Raw genomic sequence first — 26,174 nt, 5'->3', positions numbered from 1 at the left:
TGCTTCAGAAACCACGACGTGTTTCTGCGATCTCACGTACTTTTCACATGGCATCGTTTCTCCAGGAAACTGGTCTTCAAGACGGTGCCAGCATGAGCCTGCCCAGGAATTCGCTGCTTCTCTCACAGCCCATAGGGAGAAAAGAATCTCCCATTTTAGCCATTTCCCAACCTTTTTTTTTTTTCTTGCTAGAGAACGCTTTAGTGAAAGAAATGCTTATGTAGAAACTCAACGAAGGGAACACATGTGGAACTGCTCCGGGGCGGGGGGTGCCTGGAAGACGAGGGGCCCCACTGGCCGATCTCCACGCCCCCTCATCTTTGACAGCCCCTGGGCAGGCTCTAGAGAGCTCAGTTGGTGGATTCCAGTTGCCCATATTCTGATAATACATCTTTATAACATGGGACGTGGGTAACTCATTAGAATGCGCTGGGCTCTAGGTGCTCATCTTGTATCCCAGGCGGTCGTGTTCTTTTTGAAGGAAAAAGCTCTGTGCAGCTGAGAAAACAACTGTTCCCCTGGTGTTGTCATACGCCAGACTGTGACGTCACCTCTTTTCCCTAAGGGTCTGCCATCTAATGCGGCTCTAGGCTCTGACGGCACCCAGCCCTGTATGGGAGCTTCCCTCGAAATCACCACACACCTCATTCCGGAACAATTAACAGAATTTGCGAGTTGTTTTCTTTGCTTGACTATATAGAAGAGGGCCTAGTATTAAGTCAATTAATGGAGGAACAGTGTTTAACCGAAGAAACATCAGGCCCATCACTATAAAAGCCAATATGACAGTTAGACCTTGGAAAATTCCCAGTTTTCCAGAGAAATCTATTATGAAAACATGAAGGATTAAATGCTTTCTCTAGAAATACTTTTAAAATGAGGCTTTCCTATCATAGGACTAAACAGGACTTGTGACAGAATCTTTGAACCAAAAAAGTAACAATGATTTTTAAGGGCTGATAGAAACAAAACACGACACGTGACGTTGTAAAAATGTGGATTCTTGTGAAGGTTACCATAGAAAATGAACAAATTAAGGTTTCGTCTTTTGTAAACCTAATGCCGATGGAAGCCATTTCCCTGGCCCTTCTCCACCTCTAAATTTCTAGAACATATGAAAAATGAAAAAGCAGCAATTCTACACTCTCAGGAAATCTTTCCTAAAGACGGGCTCTACTACCACTGAGAAAATGCCGGATTTGTTTTTCTTTACAGTACTGTGTTGCCATCTTTTATGAAAATGCACGTAGGCATGTTCCTTTGTAATATCCTCCTTCTAAACCACTTTCCTGCACGTAGTATCCAGGACCACAAATCCCTGGAAATCACTATAGCGAAACTTTCACTTGTTCCTTGTTTGTACGGAGGGCACTCACCCAAGGAACCTGTTTACTGAAGTGTAATAATAAAAGAAGTCGCTTTTCAATGCCTGGGACAAGTGGGCTGGGAATTTCCGTTGCTTGCCCTGTCTGGGCACCGTATCTGGGAGGAGGCACACATCTAGTTGCCTCCACTTCTGACCGACTGAGGGATATTTGTTACGCAGACATGGGGCCTCCCCTCATACCCAGAGAGGTCACGCTGGTTTTCCCTGACCCCGTCCAGGAATCCCAGTTCCCAGTTGGCTTTGAGATGGAGGACAGACTGTTTGGGTGTCTGTGGAGACAAAGCTGACATTCACTCGATTGTGTCGGGTCTGACGTGTCCACTGGAGGCCGTTGGGTATTTTTTTCTGCTTCTGATTCAGCAGCTTTTGCTACCAACACCCGCCCTGGGAGGAAGAGGTTTAAAGGGAGGGGACAGACACCCACACTTATGGGTGTGTGTTATTCTCTTTAAGCGCCCGCAGGCCTGTGACTGGTACAGACCTTGGCAAGGAACCAATGAAATCTTATGGGAAAAATAACAACTGGAAGAACATCGTGTCATGCTCTTTTTCTTTGATGACTTGGGGACCCTTTTCACCAAGCGCAGCTTCTGTTGCGAGGCCTCAACTGGTTCAACATACCTGGCTGCATTCTACCTGCGATCTGGAAGAAGGGTGTGAGGGATGCCCGTGCAGCTCTTTTAAAATGATAAAGGAAAGGAAAGAGGAAACAATACAGAATCTGGAACTGGGAGAGTTTGCGTGCAAGGAGGCAAAATGAATCAGGAAAATATAACGCTGAGGCTGTGGATAGTCCGCGTCCTAAATGAGCTTGTTGCTTTTCTGTTGGGTGTTCCTCCTTTGCATCTCCATTTTCCTCTCATGCCGTTTTATGCCCAGCCCTCACCGAAAACCCATCTCATTATTTATTTTTCTATTTTTAATTAAAGGAACGCAGCAGCACAAAAAGAACTCTCATCTCCAGATTTGAGAAAAGCCAAGAATTCCAACATCCAATGAGAAAAGCTTCCTCAGTGGCGGCTCTTTTGTGCTGGTTTTGTATCTGATGGACTTTTCGTTCGGTTTGAAGCTCAGGGTGTATGAAACCCACAGAAGGGAACCAGGAGGAGGATGTCGTCCAAACATGTTGAAGCGCTTGTGGGTGATGGCTCGGTCCTTTGTGTTCTGTGGCTCCTGTGAGAAACCTCTGTCTCAGACAGGCTCCAAACTGCCAACTCAACGAAGCAAATAATAATTATTCCTAATGGCAATAATAATTACAGAACGCAGCAGACCCACTATAGGGTTGGCTGTCTGTGGCTTCAGTGGGACAGCCGAAGTTTCACATACCCTTTTTGGAAAAATCTCTCTTTCTCTCTTTGTGTCTCTCTCTCTCTCTCTCTCTCTCTCTCTCTCTCTCTCTCTCTCTCTGTGTGTGTGTGTTTCTGTCTCCATCTCTGTCTCTCACACACATAAGTGCGTGCACACACACACACACACGCACACGCCAAAAAAATCTGGACAAACTCACTCCTCAATTTCCTGCAAAGTGCTTGACTAGAGAGCTAAATTAAATAAATAGCATCTATCCATACAATGAGAGGGGCTTGGGACATGCCTAGCAATTGACCAACCCCCAGCCCCATATACACACCTCATTTCCCTCTTAGTTAAAAGTTTTAAACTTTTGGGAGGGGGGCTTAAAAAAAAAGTGTCAAACTTTCTCCAATTCCACACTTACAGCAAGAGCCATGATGAAATGACAGACATGAATAATTTGATGTGTTCCTCCTTTCTTTCCAGGAGAGATGGAAAGAAAAGAAGGAGAGATGGAAGGACAAAGGAAGGAAAGAGAGTCGGGGTTAAATGAGAGCCCTCCCACCTCCGCCGCACTTCAGCGACAAATCAGAATGCCCTGGTAGATCGAAGCCTTTGTCGGTGAAGGCCAAGCCCACGGTTAGCGCCATAGCCCATGTTTTATGAAATATTCGCCCTCCTTCTCATAGAGACAGAATCACCACCTGAGCTGACACTCCCTCCCCCACTCTAAGATCTGGCTGTCACCACCCGCCAGGGACATCAGCATTAGCACTTAAGTATCTTACTTCACATACCAGTGATGTCAAGATGTCAGAAAAATAAAAGTAGTTCCTCCTAAAAACATGACCTATCAACCAAAGGGTTATTTTCTAGATAATGAGGAATTGTTTCAATTTTCTGAAAATTAGGCAAAGGAGCTAATGTGAATCTACATGAGTTTTTTTCTTTTTTAATCTTTTTATGCTTGTCGGTCAATATAGTTGTTCTTTAAAAGTGGTTCCAAGGTTCTGGTACAGTTTATTGTCATTTAAGAGGGAGATTATAAGGGACATCCAGGGCATTATGAAAACCATGTTATGTAAAATACCCAGAATACATCTGGAAGAATTCTTCAAGGGTTTCAGATAAGGTTATATAAATGTCAAATTGCCTAAATCACATTCTAGTAAAGCAAAATATGAAATGCGTACACACACACACACACACACACACACACACACACACACATGCAGAGACAATTTTCATTTGGATGCTGACATTAAAATTCCCTGGTCTCCCTTAACAGCATATAGTTAAGTTCAAATTATTTTTAAATTCATTCTTTCAATGTTTTAGAGAGGCTATAATTTGAAATACACATCCATGAAGTTGCATTCTTATTCAGTTTTTGTCATGAACAATATAGCCTGATTCAACACAGGGCTAGAGAGAGACTTTACGGGTAGACTTTGGTTTCGCTGAGTTTGTAGGTTCATCAAAATGGCTCCACTCACACCACCCAAACAGTACCGAAGTGGAAGCTGCCTCTGCTTCTCTTGAACATTCTACTGCTTCTCTCTTCAGGTATTCAGACTTTGAGGAAAATAAGAGGAAATGTCACCCTACGCAGGGATCCATGAGAGTCTGCCAAGTGCTTGGCCTCCAGCCCCTAGAGATTCTGAGGACATTTTGTATTCGACAAGTGTTCCGTGGCTTGGTGACTTGGGGAGAGGTGTTTGTTGTGGTGGTTGTCATGATTATCTGCGTAGAAAATGTTTATGGATTCTGTGGGCTACAGATAATAGACTGGAGGTCAGCTGTAAAGTGCTGTGCATTTGGCTTGTGAATTACCATATCTGAACCAACATGCGAAGGGCCTATTGTTATTCAGGAAGTCATTTCTGGCATTTCAAAGATGTTTGGGGCCATCTGTTCTCTGCAAAGATCTACAACTCTGCAAAAGCAACCCAAGCACATTCCGGCATGTCTCTACCCCACGCCCACAAGGGTCCTATCATTTTACAGACTTCACTGGCCTATTCACCAGCCAAGACACACTTTGCCAAAGGGGGGAAAACTATAAAACTCCAAATTCTTTTAAATGTGTCTGGTGCCATTAAGAATGTTTATTACTCTACAGGAATTTTATGTTGATATTTACCAAAAGCACAACATACTTGGCAAATAGATTACTAGATCTCCTGCTAAATAAAAATGTATCTATTTAATGGAATTTCTTCTTCCACAATTCATATCAGCCAAGCAGTGTGCGGTAGAGTATTAGTCATGATAAGGAAACAAATATATTCCTTACATTAGAAGAGGGCACTTACTAGACAATCTCGTTTCATTCTTTCTTTTTATACGATGAAACAAGTAGGGCCCAAAGAGGTCAAGGGGCCTATTCGAAGTCCTAGGCTTGTGAGTGGCAGAATCGGAACTGCCAGCCATGGCTTCCCAACACTCCAGCAATGATTTGCACTGCCTCACTGAAATAGGGTTCCCTCTGTATGAGAATAAACATTAATACCATCTCTACATCCAAAGTCCAAGACCAAATCAAATGTTTCCATGCCATTCTCACCCAAGTAAAGGTAAAACGTGCATAGTGTTTGTATAACCTTGAACTAAATCCTCATAAGAGAGGTTACAAAAAACGATGGTAGAGAAGCCCATTTGGTCTAACGTAACACATGAGAGAAACTGTTCAATCAATTATCTTTTAAATCCCCAAATGTCCAATTATATGAATACATGGTATATACAACGGGCGCTATTAGCTATCTACAAATTCCTAAGAGTCCTTGTCTCTTAACTCAGAACCTACTTATCAATCAGTTCATACAGAGTTATTTATACTTTATGAGACATATAGTATTTAAGAATTTGAAAGCTACGAATGACCAGAAATGCCCATTGGGACACTGCCATGTTAGACATGCTCAGTCTTCAAAATAACAAAGTGTTCTGGCTCCAGAGGGCCAGCTCTGCTGTACCAAGTTCATTTCTCCAAACACGCTCATCTTGCAGAGCAGTGCACACACTAACCATTTTCCCATGTTAATACCCTTTTGGCATTCTTCAAAGAATGGTTAACCTTAGTCTTAGGACCCTCTAAACACCATGCCATGAGCCATGTGCCATGTAAACCTAGAGTGAGCCAGCTAGGCCTTCATGCTTCTGACCTTGAAGGCAGGAAACACTGAGCCAGTCCCCACGAATGAAATGTGATAGGGATAGGTACGGAAAGATGCAATTAATTACTGCATTTCGTGTTATGGAAAATATATACCCTCAATACTCAATGTTTAGTTATATAACACCTCACCCAAGGCTTATCTCTAGGAATAAAGCCCTATGTCTGTGTCTTCCACAAAGGAACCCCCAAAAAAATGCCGGAATAGAAGACAGTGTACTGCAATTTCCCATAGAACTGCGTCTGGCAAGATCTTTGTCCAAGTTTCTTGCATTGGGCTTATTTTACACCTTTTACTATTGTGCTATTGTTTTCAATGTTTTTGTAGTTACATCTCCAACAAAAGCCGCTTTTAGCAATGTGAGCATAAAAGAACAATTTCTTGATGAGATTAGTGTGAAGGAGGAAACTCTACATCGTCACGCACTCAGAGCTGAGCCCCGCAGAACTTACCTGGCCTCATAGTTTCCAGAATTAAACTTGTTATGAAAATCATTAGCTCTTTAGTGTTGGATACACTTGGTGAATCTTCTAGTGATGCCTCCCCATTTTACAGGTGAGGAAACTAAAACATGGGGAAGTCGAGTCCATTTGGACCGAAGAGAGTGTGGTGTTGGTGACCCCACTTCTAGTTCCGGCTCTCACCATTATCGGTATGACCCAGGGCAAGTCACTTACTCTCTGAATCTCACTTTACTCAACTGTAAAATGGATGTGCTCGACAGAATTATGAACTTGTTATTCACATAGGAGTTGAGCCTGGAAGTCAGATCTCTCGGGCTTCATGTTAAGACCCCTCTCTTTGACTGCGCTGGCTTCCTCTTCCCAAGCCTCCCCAAGCCCTATTCTGTTCTAACCTACTAAGTATGTGAACACATCCTGGAGCTCAGATCATCTAGAACTCCTACCAAACTCAGCTCCTGGAGGAAAATAAACCAAAAGAGAATCTGAGACAGAAAAAAAGCACTGAGTGAGGATGCTGTTGCTGGGACTGACTTGTAATCAGCTGGTTAACCTTTCATACATAAAGGAACTGAGGTCCAGAGAAGGTGAGTATTCGGGCAAGCTTGTAAACCTATTAGATGGCAGGGCCTGAACTATCCTAAATCCATGACTTCTGAACCCACGGACAATACTTTTCCAAGATTCTGCTCTGACCTGACACGGTTTGGCTCTGAGCAAGCTCTTGTTTTCCAGGTGTATATTTTTTGACATGCTATACAAAAGAACCGGTATCTAGATTTACTATAGACACAGACTGAATAATCGTGGGCTATTTGCTCTAGAAGCAGACCCTCATCTGTGCGTATCTGTTCTAAAAGGGGTGAGGAAGAAATATACACAGAAACACTTATGTGGAAGATTCTGGAACTTTGTGAGCAGGACTTGTTTTTGTCAGACCCAGAAATGAAATATTCCTCTAAGAGGAGGTCACAGGCAAAGTTGCCTACCCACAGCAGGAACCAAGATAAGTCTGGAAGTCATACTTCATCTGGGTGGGGCATGGGGGTCTTCCTATAAACCAAGAAGCCAAATGTGGGGCCACCAAACGGTTGGAGAACGGGCAGTCACTCTCTGAGGTGACTTTGGTTTTCTTAAAAATGATGGAATGTGGCCAGGAGATCTCCCAGGTACAGGTCCATTCCCTGTATGCACGTGCTCGAGACAGTCCCTGATCTCACCTTCTGGAGAGCTAGGAAACTCCTGTATATTTTTCCTGAAGGGCTGCAGCAGCTGCTGGCAACTCAGTGTGTCCGCCTCTGCCCTCGACCAGCCTGCAGGTGTGTGAAAGCATAGAAGCTCCTCACACTGTAACCAGACAGACGGCACTAGCCAACTCCAGAGGGCAGACGATTCTTGGAAACGGTGGGACATACGCATGCGTCTTCCATAGCACTGGGCTGCTATGGGCAGGAACACAGGAAAGCATGTGCTTTGGAGGCCAACAGACCTGTGCTCAGAACTCTGCCGAATGACTTTGGACAAGTTACTTCTCTTCTTTGGGCAATTAAACTGGAGTAAATGATGTCTATCTGGGCTCTTGGAGAATTATAGGAAATAACATGCAAAGCTAGATTAGTGACTGGCACACGGTAGATGTTGGAGAAATGTTAGTTTCCTTCCTTCTCTTCAGTATCAGCCCGCTAATCAAAGGTTTTCTAAGAAAAAGCTTGAGCCATTGAGGAGTGACCTCCAGTTTTCTCTCCCACATACACTAGCTGTTATGAACTGAATGTTTGCACCCCCCTCCCAAATTTCTATGTTGAAGCCCTGACCGCTCCCACCCCCATGTGATGGTATCAGGAGGCGGGGCCTTTGGGAAGGAATTGGGTAGAGGTGAAGTCATGAGAGTGGACTCCCACAATGGAATCAGTGTCATTATAAGAAGAAGAGACACCGGAGTGTGTTCTGTCTCCCTCCCGCCCTCCCTCATCCTCTCTCTCTCCACACACACTTGCACAAAGAGATCAGGTTGGCATACAGCAGGATGGCGACCTTTTGCAAGGAAGGAAAAGGGCCCTCACCAAGAACTGAACCTGCCGGCACCATGACCTTGGACTCCCCAGCCTTCAGAACTGTGAGAAATAAACACACTGGGTCTACGGCGTTTTGTTAACAGCAGTCTGAGCTTTATACCAGGTGAGGAGCTGGGACACCGAGACACGCAAGACTTGCCTGAGGAATCAGAGGCAAGAGCCAGATTCAGAGACAAGAACAGGGCTGTTTTCCTGCTTTTTGGAAAACACAGCTCTGTGCTCTGGAGTTCTGGCTCTGCCCGCTTCATCTGGCCACAATACCATGTGGTGTTATGACTCTTGAATGTTAAGAAACCTTATATTTCCTCAAGTATCAGTACTTAATGTTTCGTTCCACACATAAAACTCTATGAGTGGAAGGCTGCTGGCCCCCTTGTCAGAGGTAATTTCTCAAGGCTCTGCATGGGATTTAACGGGAGCCATATGGTTAAGTCCATCAACCCTCCCAGAAAGCATCCCCCTGAAGGGCCCTCGTAAATGTTCTCGGGGCTGTGAGAGATCCAGCAACTTTCCAACAATAAAGCAATGTTCATAGCCATGATATTCAGCAAAACACAAAGCAGGAAATAATGGCTTCTGGTCTGAATTACTCAAAGAGGGCTTCGAGCTGTCCTGGGGAAGGGCTATGGGCCAGTGACAACCTGGGACCTACTGGCCTGCTGCCTCTTCAGGAAGAAGGCTGGCCTGGATGTCGCTAGCATTAGCCTGTGGTGGGCAGTGACAGTTGTCTTGTGGTTGGCAGTCTTAATCATGCTCTTGGTTTGTGGAGTTTAAGAAAACTCTTAATAATGGATTTGTACGGCTATGCACCTGCAGGGCTAGCACGTTCTTAAACCATAAACCGCTTATTGTTTAAGTCTCCTTTGAACCATGCCTGTCGTTTACTGACCTCTCTCCTTTTTGTTTTCTTGCTTCAGAGCAACAATGACACAACAACTCTTGAATCCATCAACGTATCTATATCGAGGGACACCTCAAGCAGCAACACTAACTCATACAACAAAGCCACATGACTTTTGACATTAACAAATTCTAAGATGAAGAGGAAAAGAACTTCCTCTTCTTCTTCTACTTTTTCTTCTACTACTACTACTACTGGTACTACTACTACTATTAGCACCACCACCACTACTACTACTATTACTATTATTATTATTATTATTATTATTAATTTTCCTTGGTCATGTTCATTGAGCAACCCCTGATATTCTGCATGACATGTAGTGTCAAGGATTGCAAAGAGAAAAGAGAGAAAGAGGTACAGAAAGGATGATAGAAAGTTCAATTTTTGATGGACATCAGCTCCTTTTTATTTTTACACTAAACAAAATTTGCTTCTACAATATTTTATATAAGTTTCTGGCTTAGTATTAGATCTATATTGCCTGGCTATAGCCCCATGCAGGTAGTCTTTATGACCAAATAGATAACATAGCTACACATCACATGAACATATATGTGCCAGGACTAATTGGTATAAAATCAGGGAGAGGTTACATATATAAATGGCTTCACATATGCATGCTGTTGAATAGGTTTTCGAGTTTCCTGGTATATTACCTAGAATATTCCATAATGGGCCAGATATCATTTTTCCGAATAGCAGTCTTGGTAGGAACATCTGTATATTCTGATGTTAGACCTATCATACTCCTATTGTAAACAATTACTGCCAAATAATTTTCACCAATAATTTAACCAATTTATATATTTTCCCGACTCAGTACAGAAAATTACATCCGTAGGACATTTTGAAAACAGGAAGAATACAGGAAGAAAATTTGTGGAATATTTTGGCAGTGCCTCCCATGAGCTGTGAGAACTCTGTACTGATACCTATTCTTATAGAATTCCACTCTCCATGTTATCTTCATCGCCCTTCTGAAGAATTACCGAGCATGAATTACCCACTATCATTTACTCCGTAAAAAAAAATAGTCTTCTTTGGGGAAACTGGGACCTATTAAGATTATATCAACTGATTATTGGCTCCTACAAAAATGTCTCATGTGAGAAGAGAGAGAGAGAGAGAGAGAGAGAAAGTGAGAGAAAGAATAAGAGACAGAGAAAGAGAGAATTTGTGCTACCAATACCTGCTCATCCACTATTTTTCTCAGGCTTTGCTGGCTTGATCCTGAATTAATGAGCCTGTTACATGATAGCTAATAAAAATGACTAGAGTGGAGATCTTGGAATCTGCCACATATTTGGTCCAAGGCTGAATCGATTTCATCTATATTTAACACATGCTTGTTTTCCATCTCACTTGCTCCCCTACAGCCCATGCTTCGCTATTTTTTTTTTTTTTCCCCAATCTGGAAAACTTATCTCCTAAAATGCTACCATCAATCAGCCAAATACATTCTTCCCGACAGAGCGTCTGCCAGTTTGACTAAGCACAAGTAGTCACTAGTTTGGGGATGCCTCCCACACTCTCTAGTGCTGTGTGTTTTTCTAGCCTGCCTAACCACACAAGTGCAATTTGGGATATTTATACTCACCTTCCGTTTCTATCGGGATAGCAGTTCTACTTGGACAGAACTGGGCACGGGGCATGGTAGAGGGTGAAAAGAGATGGAAGGGAAGTACCCGCATTGCTTATCTATCTACTGTCAACCTTATTTCTTCAGATTTTTGCATTTCCATCCATATCGGTCTACTTTGGCTGAGCGCCCGCTCAGAAAGGATAAAAATCAAATGCTCACAAGGAGGCATACACTTTGTTCCCCAAATCTTCCCTGAGAACGGGCACTGCTCCCATTACCCGGTCCTTCACGTCAGCACCGTTCCCAATATATTCAAGCCTCTAAGCTTAAATATGGCATGAAAGGAGGGGTCACAAAGGAGAGCAAAAGTGGGGTTGGCGGCAGAAGCCAAACACTGGTGGAAGGGGAGGAAAGATGGGGAGCAGGAGACAGGCGGCCCCTTCCTCTCCCACAAAGTTCCAGTTGTGAGCACACCCACTGGCCACAGCAAGAGAGCGCCGTGCATGGGCACAGGTGGGTCCCAGCCCCTCTGGCTGGATGTAGCTTAAGCGCAAGCTCGAATGAAGACTTTCATTGCTGTTTGCTGTTTTTGTTGGCCAGTTGCCATGGCAAACATTTGCAGGTGGCTTGGCCAGATTTTGACACTTAAATATTTGAGGTTGTGATAAAAATCAGAATATTACTACAATATGGTTCTGTGCAGCCTCAAAAAAAAAATCTATCTGCAATTTCAAATGCTCATTTAAAGACACAGTCTCCAGAGGAAACTCATGTTTTAAAATAAGTACTCATTTCCTCTTTGCTGAGAGAAATAAAAGAGTCAACCATCCCCAAATGTTACCACCTAGAGTTTTATTCCGAATCCACTGGTGAGATGGGTTGGGTTGTTCCTTGCTGAGTCCCCACAATCATCCGGGCAAGGTTTTGGATGGGTCACATGGAGAAAATGGAAATGACAGGATGTGTGGTTTGAAATCAACATGGTTAGCGTGACAGGGAAGAATCTGAAGAAAAGAAACAGCCTCCCTCAAGTCTGGCAATGAGACAGAGTCCTAAAAGTGACAATTATCTCCTGGAACACACCAGGAGAGACATACAACACCCCAGGACTGGGAATAAATGGGAAAATGGAGTGGGTCAGGAGGTCATATGTCCCGGGAAATCACCCCCACCCAGCCAGGCATAGTGACACAGCTTAGAAATGTCACCCAACTGTACAGCCCTGGGGCAGCTGGGTAAATGATCAACAGAGTCAACAGCCATCGTAGAATTTCGTGCTCGCCCTTAAAAGATTGTTTCACAAAAACCAGCATTGTGCTAACAATGGCCAAACACTGAGGGCCTCCAAGAGGGTAGCTGGGGACTGGTCGGGGAGAGGCAGGACTCCAGGGGAGAAGGAATGCTGTAAAACCGCTAGTAAACTCGAGCACATTTTATGTTTGTTCCCCTTGAAAGAAAAATAAAATAATTATAATTAGCTGGCCTAACTGTGAATTGTCTGCCCAAAGCCAAGCCACTAGAGTGAAGGAGTCCCTTGAAATTAAGATGCCGTCTTTAACAAACCCGCCCCACCCTCTCAGAATATTATAGGTTCTTGCTTTAGATGGCAGCAACATTTGCTCCCATGGTCATCTGAGAAGAAAGGAAATCTTTAACGGAGACACTTGCTAATTCAGTGTTGGCTTCTTCAAACAAAGCCAGGCATTCAAACGGCAGGGTTAATTTTCTATGTCTTGAATGGGAAACCAAATGTACCCATGGCAAACTCACAAAACCGTCACTGCCCACAACTCTTATTTGTGAAGGTGGGTCTTCACATGCCACAACCCATCCTGACGAGTTGAGAAAGGTGAGAGGCAAGGTATCTCTTCTAGAGCAGCTGCAGGAGGAAGAAGCCAGCGCCGTACTAGCGCTCACTCTTGGTCTGTAATTCTTACGAGCATTAACAATAAAGTGGAAAAGACACACTGACAAATCGCGGGCTAGCTTCCAATTTTTTTTAAATCTCCATATCCCATATTCAACTGAACATTCAAGCTAAATTCTGATGCATACACCAAACACAGCAGGCTCCCTATCCTGTTTTAAACAGACCACTCTGGGAACATAGAGCAACCAGTTTTCAGCAATATAAATTTATCAGCAATATATCCAGCAATATAAATTTATCATGACTCTTTGGCTTAAGTTATTATCTTCCCTCCCGCCCCCCCCCCCGCCCACCAAACCTGAGTGCTCTTGAATCTTTTATTTCCTCTTTACTCCAGTCTTGTGAGAGTAGAAAGAAGAGATACCACCCTCATTCTAGAGATAAGGAAGCTGGGCCAGAGATTCTGCATTTCTAAGATGCTCCTGAGTAACGCCCACACCACTGGCCTCAGACACGCTCTGAATGGCCAGGAGCGAGAGCTACGGCACAACACTTAGAAGTGAGAGCTCTTTCCATCCCATAATACACAGGGGCTGGGACCGTACTACCAATTTCTCCCAAAACATCGGTATTATCTTTTATACATAAATGAGAGGGAGAAAGCCCACTTTCTTTGTTTCGTCTGTTTCAAGAATGAATGTGGACCAATGCATAGAGAGGGGAGGGCTAACAAAGAAGTATTAGCAAGGAAGAGGAGCGAGGAAGAATGATCGGAGGACTGTGGAAATATACAGAAGACACAAGTGACGGGCTTAGCAGATCCCAGGAAGGAAGGGACATACTCTGCTGGAGAGGAGGCGGGGCCAGTGAAACTTCCTTCCACCATCCTTAGGTATTTGACCTGAGAACTATGCTGAGGTCCTGCAATATCTTAAAATTCACGAATCTTGTTAGAAGAAACAATGACATGGAACGACTTGCTTTTCCTCCTAAAGTCAGGGTCAAATATCTTCCACCAACCAGAGACTTCCTCTCCCGTTTCCCATCAAAAATGTCACCCTGAGCTCCAGGCAGTAGCACACCAGCCAAGAAAATCAACTTCTGTCTCACGAAATCCGAGTTCTAGAAACAAGGAGAAAATCCAGAACATTCCCTGAGCTCCAGCCAGGACCCAGAGACAGCCGAGGAGGTCCCCTTACCCGATCTGGCGGTTGGTGGAAGGTGCCTGCGTGATGACAGAGCTGGACTGGGGTGACGGCATGGCTTGCTGAATCACAACGCTGGTGTCATGGTTGGGCATCCGGGTGCTGCCAAGCTGGTGAGCTCCGGGCCCCGCCATGGCCCCACCAACTGTGTTATGCATCGAGATATTCTGCCCAGAGAAGACGGAGAGAAAAGGTCAGAAGAAGTCAGTATTTTATTCTCAAGCTCTCAAAGGCCAAAATTGGGAATCTGGTCATGTCAACCTAATAGAGAGTTATGGCTTCTGGCAAGCCATGGGTTCATTCTTCTTCTTATAACTTACAGCTATGAGAAGATGAAAAATAACCCTTCACCCTAGAAGTAAAGCACATAAGAAAATACCTTGAAGTTCACTAATCACTCCGCCGCCATCCTGATGTGAGGTTTACATCAGGGACGTTTAGCCCATATCTTCTCTGACTTGGTGTGATATATGCTGCATTTGAAAATGATTTCTGTGGTTAAGTACATAATACCGTGATTTAGTGAAGAGTCGTTTGGCATCCTGCTTTGAGTCACAAGCACACCAGGTAATTTTTTCTGTTTCAGTCTTATAAGAGTAGCCAATCGCTATTTTTTCCCCCAGGAAACTACTAGTTTTCTAGATCATAATCTGGGTACCTATGATCCAAGCCCATCAACCTGAGGCATGAGGATGGATGGCTGGAACACACGATGGGGTGTCTGAGGCCCAATAGCACACGAGCAAGAGTTGCAACTTTCTGCTGTATTTCCATAAAATCAGTCCATAACAATTTTATGGAATCATGATATAGAATAATGATTGATTGTCTGTCAATCAATGATTGATTGCTCCCTGTCTTTTCCTCTAGAATGTAAAATGTTTGTGTTCACAATTCCATCCCATGGTGCTTGGAGCATAGTAGGTATTTTGGTGAGGGGTAGCGCATAAATAAATGAGCGAAGAAACAAACGGGACAACTAAGTCACTGAAGAGACCTCATATCGTGTATTTATTTCTGATGAATGGATTAAAGGCTTCTTTGTTAAAAATTCAAAAGTAAGGTAAAATACTCAAGGCAAAGTGGCTTAAAAGACAACTCTTCCTAGAAAAGAAAGTCACTGGGTCAATAGGATTCACACTTAGGCTGAAGAGGGCTGATTAACATGGCGGGGCTGAAATGTGAAAAAGTCAGAACCTCGAAAAGAAAGAAAAAGTACAGGGCAAAGCAAAATAAATAAATGGGCCTCTGTAAACTGCGAGGAACAGCGCTTCAGCCTAGCAGAGTATGAAAATTCGAGAGGTCAGTTGGACAATGGGTTGAGGATGGCAGGAAAGAGATGAAGTGTCACTAGCAATTTACTAGAGGGAAAATATATATATCTGTCTGCGCTTTGGGGTTAGCAAAGAAAAAAATAAATGTTACCCAGGAGAACTAGAAGTGGTTCTTTGAAGTTCTTCTGCAAAGAACAGGATTTCCTGCACTACGTGTTAAATGATGGTGATAACATACAGGGTATTTGGGGTGGCTGTGTCCATCATGCTGCACCTTTCCCAGGTTTCTGATTTCTAACTCCTGACCACACAGTTTGTCAGGAGTCCAGACGGAAACCGGGCACCTGGCTTAGACTGTGAGCCGACTGTGTTGTCGTGGGTTCCCCAAAGGCATGAACGGGCTCATACATACACACAGGGCCCACGAGCTCCTCTTCGACACTGGAAGGCTTTTCTGATGTGGGAAAATATTGTGGTTGGTTAAAGTAAGATGAAAGGACGTGGTGATTTGTATTGGGGTGGCAGTGCAGGGACATGCTTGAGTTCTTGAGCTCTTTTTTTATAGGATCTTGAGACATAGAGAATGGAACTAAAAATAATAAAAATAAAAATAATCGTGTTATTTCTTTTAAAAGCGAACCTTAACAAACATACTTCCCCAGGTCTTTATTAGGTCTCGAAGTAAACAATTGTAAGGATTATTTTTCCCATTGCTTAGATTCTCAAAGATACTAAAAGATTTTCATCTTGCTCGCAGTCACCTACTTTGTCAATAATAGCCCTTGAATCTCTTTTAGAATTATTTCTGTTGTGCTATGCTACCAAAAGTTTTCAATAAAGCTGTACGATTTCATTCTTCAAATAAAAAATCTTTGAATTCACAAAAAAGAATATAAAATCTATGAACTTCCTTTGAGTTACCGTTGATATGTCTTTTCTATCATCCCCATATGTAGTCTCCAAATACTACAAATTCGGCTTCAGCGTCCTATATCTCTTTCTATCTTTCCATCTCTCCTTCCACCAACCTACACCCAACCACCACCATCTCCTCTCCTGGACTACGTAGTGGTCTCCTAGCTGGTCACCTGTCACTCACTCTGGCTTCCCTTTCTCCTCTTTCCCGCACTATAGCCACAGTGATCTCAAAAGGCAAAACTGACCATGCCTACACGGCCCCCAGCCCCAGCTTTCTGGATGGCTTCCCGTGGTTTAGAAGACACTGGAGGCCCTCCTCGTGTGACCTCCGAGGCCTGTCTGGAACCCTTCTACCTCCCCAGCTCATCTCACACCACTGTCACTCTTGCTCTCTGTGATTTTCTCCACCCGACTGGAATTTTTCTGCCCTTGAGATGACCATAATCCATTTCAGCCCAGGGCCTTGGAGTAAACGCTTTCCTGTTACCTGTGTTCTTCCTCTGACTACACCTGTAAATCACAAATGAAGCAGCTCGTGAGGAAAACTTTCCTGACCTCTCCAGTGATGGGCACCATCTCCCTCTCCTTTGTAGTACTTTCCACAAGTTTGCGATTGTTTTCAATTATTTGATTAATATCTGTTTCTTTCTCAAGAATATGAGCATAATGAGAGAAGGGACTAAATCTGACTCTACTCCCCATTGTGTCAATAATGTCTAAGTCAGTGCCTGGCATACAATAGGTGCTCAATAAATACGGAACGAATGCGTGAAACACGAAATAACATTCCTAGAACATTCAATATGATGAAGTCTTATCTTCTATGCCCTGGACAATTTTGCAGAGTGCTAAGTTCTTGTCTATTTACCTTGAAATCTCAAAGTATGTTCACAATAACAGAGTTTTAGATGTTAAAGTACTTCTTTGATCCTGGGCTAGAGAAATAGAGAGGCTCATTACTAAGAAGAAAGCCACAAATATGTCATGTAGATTGGAAAGTAAAGCCTTTGGTAAACTATTAAATGATCCCTCAGAGGAATCATTTAATCATTTAAAGAGGTGACCTTCAAGTCTTTGTGCACTTTGGCTCAAATGGTGGTGACAACTATTCTTTATCTCGGTCACGAAAACCAACAAAAACTGATTTGTGCTGCAGCACAAATAAACTGGTTTCATTTCTTCAGAGTAAAGCATGTTAAATGAGAGAAAGAAGTATATCTCTGAGCATCATTAAAAAGAATAAAAAAGACTATCTAGAAAAATACATCACACCCTCCCCCACCGCCATTTTTAAGACATTTCTTTGTCTCTGTGATCTCCACTAGAGATAGAAAAAGCTTCAAAAAGTTATATTCTAATTCTTCAATAACCTTCTTTCTCCCCCACACATGAAATCTGCAAATTCTCCAGCCTCCTTCTCCCACACCCAGAGGGTAACTTTAAAACATTGTGGAAAAATAAACAATTAGGCAAGCATTATCATTTCATATTAAGAGGAGATCTATTTTTTTTTCCTTTAAGCATTACATAGTAACTCAAACATGAAATTATTTTCTGAGTTCACATTTTCCCAATTATGGGTTCAAAACCTGTCTTCATTGATAAAAGAATGGCATTTTACCTCTGGATAAATTAAATATCCAATTTCAAAAACACAAAGAGTGATTCTATCTTGCTGAGTTATTTCTGCTAGTATAGTTGCATAGATTTGGAGCTGGTAAAACAATGTCACAAAACCAGTGGATGGATGTCAATATGCCAAGAAGGATTGGGGGATATTCCTCGAGTTTCAGCCTTTGGCCTTTTCCTGTTCAACAATTTTATCAACAGCTTGGATGAAGATGTAAAAATCGTGCTTGTCAACTCTGTGGCTGACACATGTTGGGAGGCATAGCTAATGTTCTGGATAGTAGACTCGGGTTTTCCTTGAGCCAACTGTGTGATCTGGCCTCCAAAAATGCTAACATAAATCTAGGTTATTAGAAGAGAAGTGCGATGTCCAGATCGAGGGAAGTAATTATTCCACTGTAGAGCACGTCGGACTGACCACATTTGGCCACCACATTTTAAGGGGGAAATCAACAAATAGGAGGGAATGAAAGCAATGAAGGCATCCAAAATGCATCCCAGGAAGAATGGTCGAAGAATCAGGGAATATTTAGTCTAAAGAAGAGAACACCTAGAAAGTCGTGCTAACTGCCTTCAAATATTTGCAGGATTAGACATAGTCTCTGTTGCTCCAGCAGTCGTAATTTCAAAAAATGGAATCATGATGATAAAAAGCCAATAATAACTACAATGTGGGTTCCTTTTTTTAAGCAGCCACTATGGTGGATGCTTTATAACCGTAGCTCTAATCCTCACAATGACCCTACAAAGTAGGCATTATTATCTTTATTTTAAGGAAGGAAAAAGAGTAAAACGCCACACCATCACTAATACCATACCATTCGCTCTGGCCACCCTCACTCCTTCTGGACTGATACTTTAAAAATATGAATTTGACCTTTTGTTGGGATAAATTTACCAAAATGAAGAGATGTCAAAAAGACAAAACAAACTGCTTTGTAAAGTACTGAGCTTCTGGTATGAGAGTTAAGCCAGTAGAGGCTAGTGGTCATCTGTCAAGGATGTCACCAAGAGGATTCTTGCATCAGGAGGGAAATGGCACTAGATGACCTCCAAGATCTCTTCTGTTGCTCAGATTCTCTCATTTATGATACATGGTTCATACTTTGGCTTAAACGCTTCCAAATGATCAGTAATACGTGATAATGTTGAAAATATACTGTCTTAGGCATAAGGAGGTCTCTCTTAGTTCAGTCTCTACCCCTCCTTGTAGCCATGTAACCTGGATAAATCATTCAACTTCCCTGGGCTCCACAGCCTCATTGATAAAAGCAAAGTGTTGGACCACATGGTCTCCATGATCTTTTCCAGCTCTGATACTCCATAAGTCTCTCTCTGTGTTACATTTTATGAGACACTAAATATCCAAACAGACTTTTTAGACTCTGATTCATGGGCCTAGAAACATTGATTTTTCTCTATAACCATAAGCTTTTGAAGAAATTAACCTTCTGAAAATTATAGCTTTCTGCCAGACCCAAGGGATCACGATTTAAGAAAGAGATCTAACGAAAAGTAAAATTTCTCAAACGTCACAGATGAGAGCTCCACAGACAAACTATCTTCACCTAAAATTTTCCCTCTTTGGTTCAAATTCTTCCACATGTCCTTGGATTTCTTCCTCCCTTCGTGTCTTATAACATACCTTGCTTTCCATTCATTGTTGTTCTGAGACATAAGGGTGTGAATGGGGTGAGAACCAGGGACATAATGAGTCGTGACTGCATACTCAGTGAGCTTGAAGTAGAGTGGTAATTGTCTTTCTGCATGCATGGACTTGGAATACAATATGCAAAAAAACAACCTGATATATGTGAATATACATCCGTGTTCTTACAAATAACTATAATTTCAGGGTGTGGTGATGAAGGATGAAGGGAAGTGGACCACAAATGAAAGTGAAGGTTGGAGCATACAGGCAAAATAATGTTGATTCTCATAAGGTCCCAAAATGTTATCTTCAAATCTACATTCTGTCCAACTGCCAAGGTGTGGAGACTTTATGGGTTTCTCTATAAAGAGCCAGGGTCATCTCGACACGCGTTTACAAGTTGAGTTGTGCAATCTTGAAATTGTCTGCATCTTAATGATGCCTGGGCAGTTATGAAGACTTTCAGAACTTCTCAGATGTAAACAACCATGAACCGCATCCAAAAATGTCTGAGACATTCACAGAATAACAAAGGTGCAAACTTTCTGGGAGACACTAGGCTTTCTGAAAGTGTAGAAGGGATTCTGGAGGGTCTTGACGGCTCCTTTCTGCTGCTCTCAGGAGCTGCAGTACCAGTACAGGTATTTTGAATCCTACTAAGAGGCTGGGCTGCTCCGTGACAGAGGGAACAGTGAGGTAGCAGAGAAGTCACAGCAGATGGGAGGTGAGGAGACCAGAGCCCACGCAGCCTGCCTCTCTCTGCATAGTATTCTCCTTAGCATGTTCACATAGTGCAAGATGCACAGTAGAAGAAACCGTCTCAGGCAACCCCTGAAGGAAGGGAAGGGGGAGGAGAGCACAGGGCACTGTCAAAACTCCAGCCTTGACATGCACGTTTAAATTCGGCTTTTTCGGAGTTTGCTACTTATCCCTGAGGAATTCATGGGCACAGAAAGAAAACATGGTACAGAAAGAAAACATGGGCACTGGGATCAGGATCAAGTTCACATCGGCTCTATATCATATGGGGCATGTTATTCAAGTTCTCTGAGCCATACCTGCCTCATCTTTAAAACGGAGAAAACCCTCTAGTATAGACAGGGTTGTAGTGAGTATCACGTGTGAGAACGGACATTCCAGCATAGTGCCTGACAACAACTTTTAGTAAAGTTTGCGACCTGAAGTTCGGAGAATAATAGTTCATACTGAGTGTCTACTCCCCATGACTGATATTAATAGAAATATTATCAATAGTAGCTAACACTTAGACAGCATTATAATGTCCAAAAATTTAATTCTATCATCAGTCTAGGAAGTAGGTATTATTATCCCCATTTTACAGATGTGGAAACTGAGGCACAGGAGTGGTTAAGTGACTTGCTCAAAGTCACACAACCAAAAAGTGCAGGAGCTCAGATCTAGGCAGTTTGGCTTCAGAGTCCAGACTCTTACCTACTAAACCACACTTCCCCTACAGTCTTGCTGTAAAAACGTTTTCTAGTGGATAGTGATATGGTAGAATATATCTGTACTCGACATTGTTTCTACCGATATTTTAAAAAGTTATTAACCAATATTGGCATGTGATCCTGAGAGTTACAGTCTATCTGTCATATCTCTAATTTGGATCGATGTTATCACTACCATCTTCACATCTAGAAAAGCCTGGGAAGACACCATGACTTCATTGCAGAGTGATTGCTTAGTGACCCTTGTATTGAGATCAAGTTGCCTACACAGGCATTTCTAGACTAGTTTACCATGAACAGGGCAAATTAGGATTAGGAAGGGAAAGCTATAGTTCAAACAGTGGTGAACAATACTTTAATCAAACTACTAAAACAAGCAAACAAACAACCCTCACTTGCTCACGTTTTGATGTTAGTTCACCTTCCTCAAGAGTTCCAAGAGCTCAGGGAAAGCCTGAGAAAGAGTCCATTTTTCTGATGTTCAGATCAAGTTCAACGTCCAAGGCAAATTTCCTTGCAATGGGTAGAAAGACAGCTTGCACAGTGATGTAACCTTCAGGGGCCTTGGCCCACTCGCCCGTTTTAAGGAAGCAGGCACCACCCACCCCCGCTTTCCGTCTGCAGAATACAGAGCATCAGGATCCATCTGACTGGCCTCTCCTCCCCTCCAATCCCAGACCTCTGTCATCCCTTCTAATACTGGGTTTGAGGCAAGAACCATCCCTGTAAGCATTTTATAGCTATTCATTTAATACCATAGTAAAATGCTCAAGACAATAAATGTCTTCTCAGGTGCCACCCTTGACTGTGAGAAACAATTTTCAGGTGCCTCTCAAAGATCCTGCTCCTTCCTGTTCAGATTCTCAGTGCCTTAGACTGTCCGTGTTTCTGCTCTCATCTACCACTTTATTGTCTCGGCCGCTTCTGCTAAATATAGTCATGCGAGTTAAAAGGAAAGAAACGGTACCACTTCATTCAGGTTACTGGAATTACGGTTGGGCACGTTTCTGTGGCTGATGTTTCTACAGACATCCTGGAAACTAGAAACTAGTCTAACACTACTGAAAATGATATCGTACTCACTGGTATGTTTCCTCATTTCACAAAAATCTTCTACCAGAAAGACGTACATTCCATCATGGCACCGGACTGCTTAAACACTTGTGCTGGCCATCCATTATCTCCTACATGTGCCTTTGCATTGACTTCAGCCTTTTACAACCTGGTCTTAATCAATCTTTCCCACAGCACCTCCTGGCAGCCCAACCTTCTTCTTCCCCCTCCCCGCTACTGCTCACACCCACAGACCTCAACGTTTCTTGACTATTCAACACCATTTCATGTCTCTTTCACCTTTGCCTTAATACTTCTTCTTTGCGGTCAATCTATTTATCACATCCAGCTATGATATCCTCTCCTTTGTGGAGCCTTCCCCGACCTGTTCTGGCCCCATTACTTGTTCCCTACTTGGTGCTCCCACAGTGTCTTGTCCACGCCTCCATTAGAGAGCATGACTTGTGTCCGTGAGTGATTTCTTCAGTAAACTTAGAGCAAGGAATACGCCATGTTCGTCAGAGAACAGCCACCGTCTGCTCCATGACATGCATTTTGTAGAGAGGCAATAAATTCAACTTTTCGGTGAATAAATGAATAATGTATGATCTCAAACAAGTTTATAGCTTCTCTTTGCTTCAGTTTTCTCATTTGTTAAATAGCAACAACCCTACAATGTAAGATTTTTATAAAGATTATGTTAAGTAGTATAAATACAGAGCTTAGTGCAATGTTGAACACATTAAATGCCCAATAAATGTTAGTAGCCATTATTATAATTATCCTTGCTATTATCACGATTACTGCCAAGCTAACACTACTTCTCCACTAGGTGGAATTAATTAACTGCTTCTCCACGAGGTGGAATTAATTAACTGCTCCTTTGTCCTCCATCTTATCTCATACAGACTTCCTTCAAAGCTTTTAGAACACATTGGTATATTCATGTATTTATTTTTATGTCCGTTTTCCCCTTCCAGCTGTGAACACTTTGACTACAGAGACAGGGTCTGACTTCATGCCCTCGTCCTCAGGCCTGTCGCATAGATGTTTGATGAATGAATATATAGTGACTATTGCTGTGGAAAAGAAAAAAGAAAAAGCAAGCCCTCTCCTACATGTCCTACAATTTAGAGGGAATATGAAAATTTATGAAAAGATGGAGATGAAAAACAAAGGAATCTGAAAAATACCTTTACAATAGAAACAGGAAGAGACACATCATCTAGAGCCGATGAGACCCTGGTCTGAAGGGCAAAGGGCTAGTCCACAGGTCTGCGTGTTCATCCGAGCTCCGCCATTAAGCACATGATCTTGTTTAACTTCTTTGCTCCGTTGATTTTGCCTTCGTGATGATTCCCACATCTGCCTTTTCTTTGCTGTTCCACAAGCTCCACAGCTTTATCACCTCCTATCCTGATTACGCGATAGCTTCCTGCTGTGCTCTAGGCTTCCCATCCTTCTGGTCTCTTCCAATCTACTTCGGACCACACTGCCCAGTTAATTGGTACATTTTCCTAATGTCACTTCTCAACTCTAAAACTGCCCAGAGTTTCCCCTTAACTTACTAAAGCCCACTCTGAGTCTTGTCTCCACGCTCTATGTATCCAGTCCCACCTCTTACACTTGTCTCCTGTCCGAAGTCTCCACTCCAGTCACATGTCTCTACTCTCCACACACTCATGAGTTCAAATTCTCACCTTCACACCTTTGCAGGTACATTCCCTGGGCCTCCAATTTCTTCTCTTCCTCACCGCCTAGCTAAATCCTATCCTTTAGGCATTCAATTTGTTGACTGGTAGGTAGATGGTGTCATTTCAAGTACAGAATGAGGATAGTACGCCCCTGCTTCCTTTGACCTATAAAGTTAAGACACAGTCATGGCTTGAAAAGAGAGCTTTAATAACATACGTATTGCCCTACAACCCTGCTCCCTCTCCTCTGACATACCCTCGTTCTTAAAAAAACTGACTTCCGCTCTTTATTTCAGGTTCACCTTCGCAATGTCACCTCCATAACTGAAGATATCCCCCTGTTATTGTCTACCTCAGTAATCCAATCCTTTCCTTTACAGCACATGTCAATGGGCTAAATGGGCAATTGTTATCATTATTATTTCCAGTTCATCACATTAGAAATTCCAGAAAGAACGAGACAATGCTTGTCTTGTAATCTATAACTACTGCCTAGCTTAGTGCCTGGCACAGAACTAAATGACCATTGATGGAATGGATAAATGAATTATGATTTCTGAGGTGATAATATGGGAATGAAAAGCAATTTATAATTTCCTCTTTTCTATGTTGAGCACACAGTCATGTTAAGCCTGACATACAAAGAGGTAACATTTGCTAATTTGAGTCCTCACGAGTCAAATATCAACACACAGAGGCCAGAACATAGCTCAATAATCTCCTCAAACTGCCCCGTGTCTGGTGAACTCAAGCCTGAGCCACTGGCCGAAGTGAGCCAAGGTGGGCCTTCCTAAGCAACTGGAAAACAAGACAGGAAAAGCTACAGCAAAATGACTGGAAACAAACAAGGACCCGGGATCCTGAGGCCAGCGTGGGGAAAGGAAATGGACGGCACAATGGCATCACCAGGATCACACTTCTGTGTTGCCCAGGGAGGAAGAGGGTCTCCATTGTCATGACATGGGTGTTGAGCACATGATGAAAAGTCACCATGAAAGGCTGGTATAGCCCTGTAAGAGGCAAAGGGCCCATTACAGCGTTACTCAAGAGATTTCTCTCCCTTCCTTACTAGAAAATGTAAAATTATTTTAAAAAAGAGTGCATAAAAAACCACCTCAGGGACACTGAGGGTCTATTTCTTCAGCATTTCAAAGGGAATCAAGTACTCACTTAATGACCAGAAATACAAACACAGCACTCTCTTAAATGCTGCTAATGACAGACTCCGGCTCCGAGCAGAGACTCTCCTTTGCCTTTCCCTTGCCCAAGCCCCTCTTCCTCGGCTCTTCTCTCCTGGCCAAAAGAACTGGAGGGCGGGGCTGGCCCGTAGGAATGAATTTGCTTGACAACTCCCCTGCCTGGAGCACTGGTCTGGCATTTGCATTCCTGAATATTTGGCAAGATCAGGCTCTTAACATCAAACAGAAATGTGATCTTCAGTGGGAAGGAAAATGTGCTACAAAATAGACTTCCTTCTCCGAAACAATGGAGAGTAAGCGCGCTTGCACCGCGTTGCACTTCCGGTGGAACCCGTCAGGTGGCTCACCGTGAATGGCTGCGCTTCGTACATTGTTTACTACTTCACAAATATAAGTTACCGCGATGCTGTTCTAATGATTAATATTAACTAAGCAACATATTTCTATCCTGAGAAGTGGCTGTTTCATTGGAGGACAAATACCCCTGAATCGCAAACTGAATCACAGCTACCAGTGTTTGTTAAGTCTTAGAGTAAAAACCAAATTACACAATGCAACAGAGTAAATCCATGAGAGCTGCATCTGTCTTATCTGATGAGATCCAATATAAAGAGATAACAGTTTTCACTTGATCATAGCAAACCAAACAGCCCTGGTCCTGTACAGGGGCACCGGCCACAACTGAACATGACGGTCCCCTAAAAATCTTCTGGAAATCTTGTCTGAGTATTAAGAGCAAGTTTAAAAATTCTTTCCTAGCAGTAACTTGGATTTTTTGGACCATAGGGAACCAGAAAAGTGCAAAGTGAGGTGGGTTCTATGTTTACAGACCTCCAAACCTGTTCGGTATCACCTGTCACTACCTTCACGTCATTTCCTACCACACCTCACCTAGTGCACGCCGCTCCAGACCTGTGCTGGCCACCTTGGTTTTCTGCTGACACGTGGGAGACTTGACCTTGGCTGCTCCCGACTTGACCTTGGCTGCTCCCGCAAGCTGGAAGGCTTCTTCCCGTTATCCTCACAGCTCCCTCCCTCGCCTCTCCCAAATACTTGCTCCCAGGGTAGGTACCTCCTGATGAGGCCTGTGTCTGGGGCTCCACCACTCTGTCTGAAATGACAGCTTTGCCTCCTTGTTTGCACAGTTTGCTTCCTTAATCCATCCTTCCCCATTCAGAACGTCCACTCCGCTGTCACTTATTCCCATTCAAAAGCACCCCCCCCAATCCTGATTCTTATTCTTAAAATAACAATTTGAGAGAAGAAAACCACAGAAAAAAAAACCAATGGCTCTGTTTTTCTTTTGTTTTTGTTTTTGTTTTTTTCCA

At 43.0% G+C, this 26,174-nt stretch overlaps 1 protein-coding gene across 3 annotated transcripts in view; it reads right to left on the bottom strand.

The window, feature by feature from the left end:
* Positions 1-26,174, bottom strand: part of CREB5 (cAMP responsive element binding protein 5) — a 379,921-nt gene that overhangs the window by 219,199 nt on the left and 134,548 nt on the right. For all 3 annotated transcript variants that reach the window (XM_039862624.1, XM_039862622.1, XM_039862623.1), the window contains exon 5: positions 13,954-14,126. In XM_039862624.1, the coding sequence (XP_039718558.1) occupies positions 13,954-14,126 (173 nt within the window). The remainder of the gene's footprint in view (positions 1-13,953; positions 14,127-26,174) is intronic.

This window comes from Pteropus medius, unplaced genomic scaffold (genome assembly GCF_902729225.1).
Source record: "Pteropus medius unplaced genomic scaffold, Ma_sr-lr_union100, whole genome shotgun sequence".
In the NCBI taxonomy this organism is placed as follows: Eukaryota; Metazoa; Chordata; class Mammalia; order Chiroptera; family Pteropodidae; genus Pteropus; species Pteropus medius.
The sequence above is the reverse complement of the archived record's forward strand: the minus strand, read 5'-3'. Positions and strand labels throughout refer to the sequence as shown.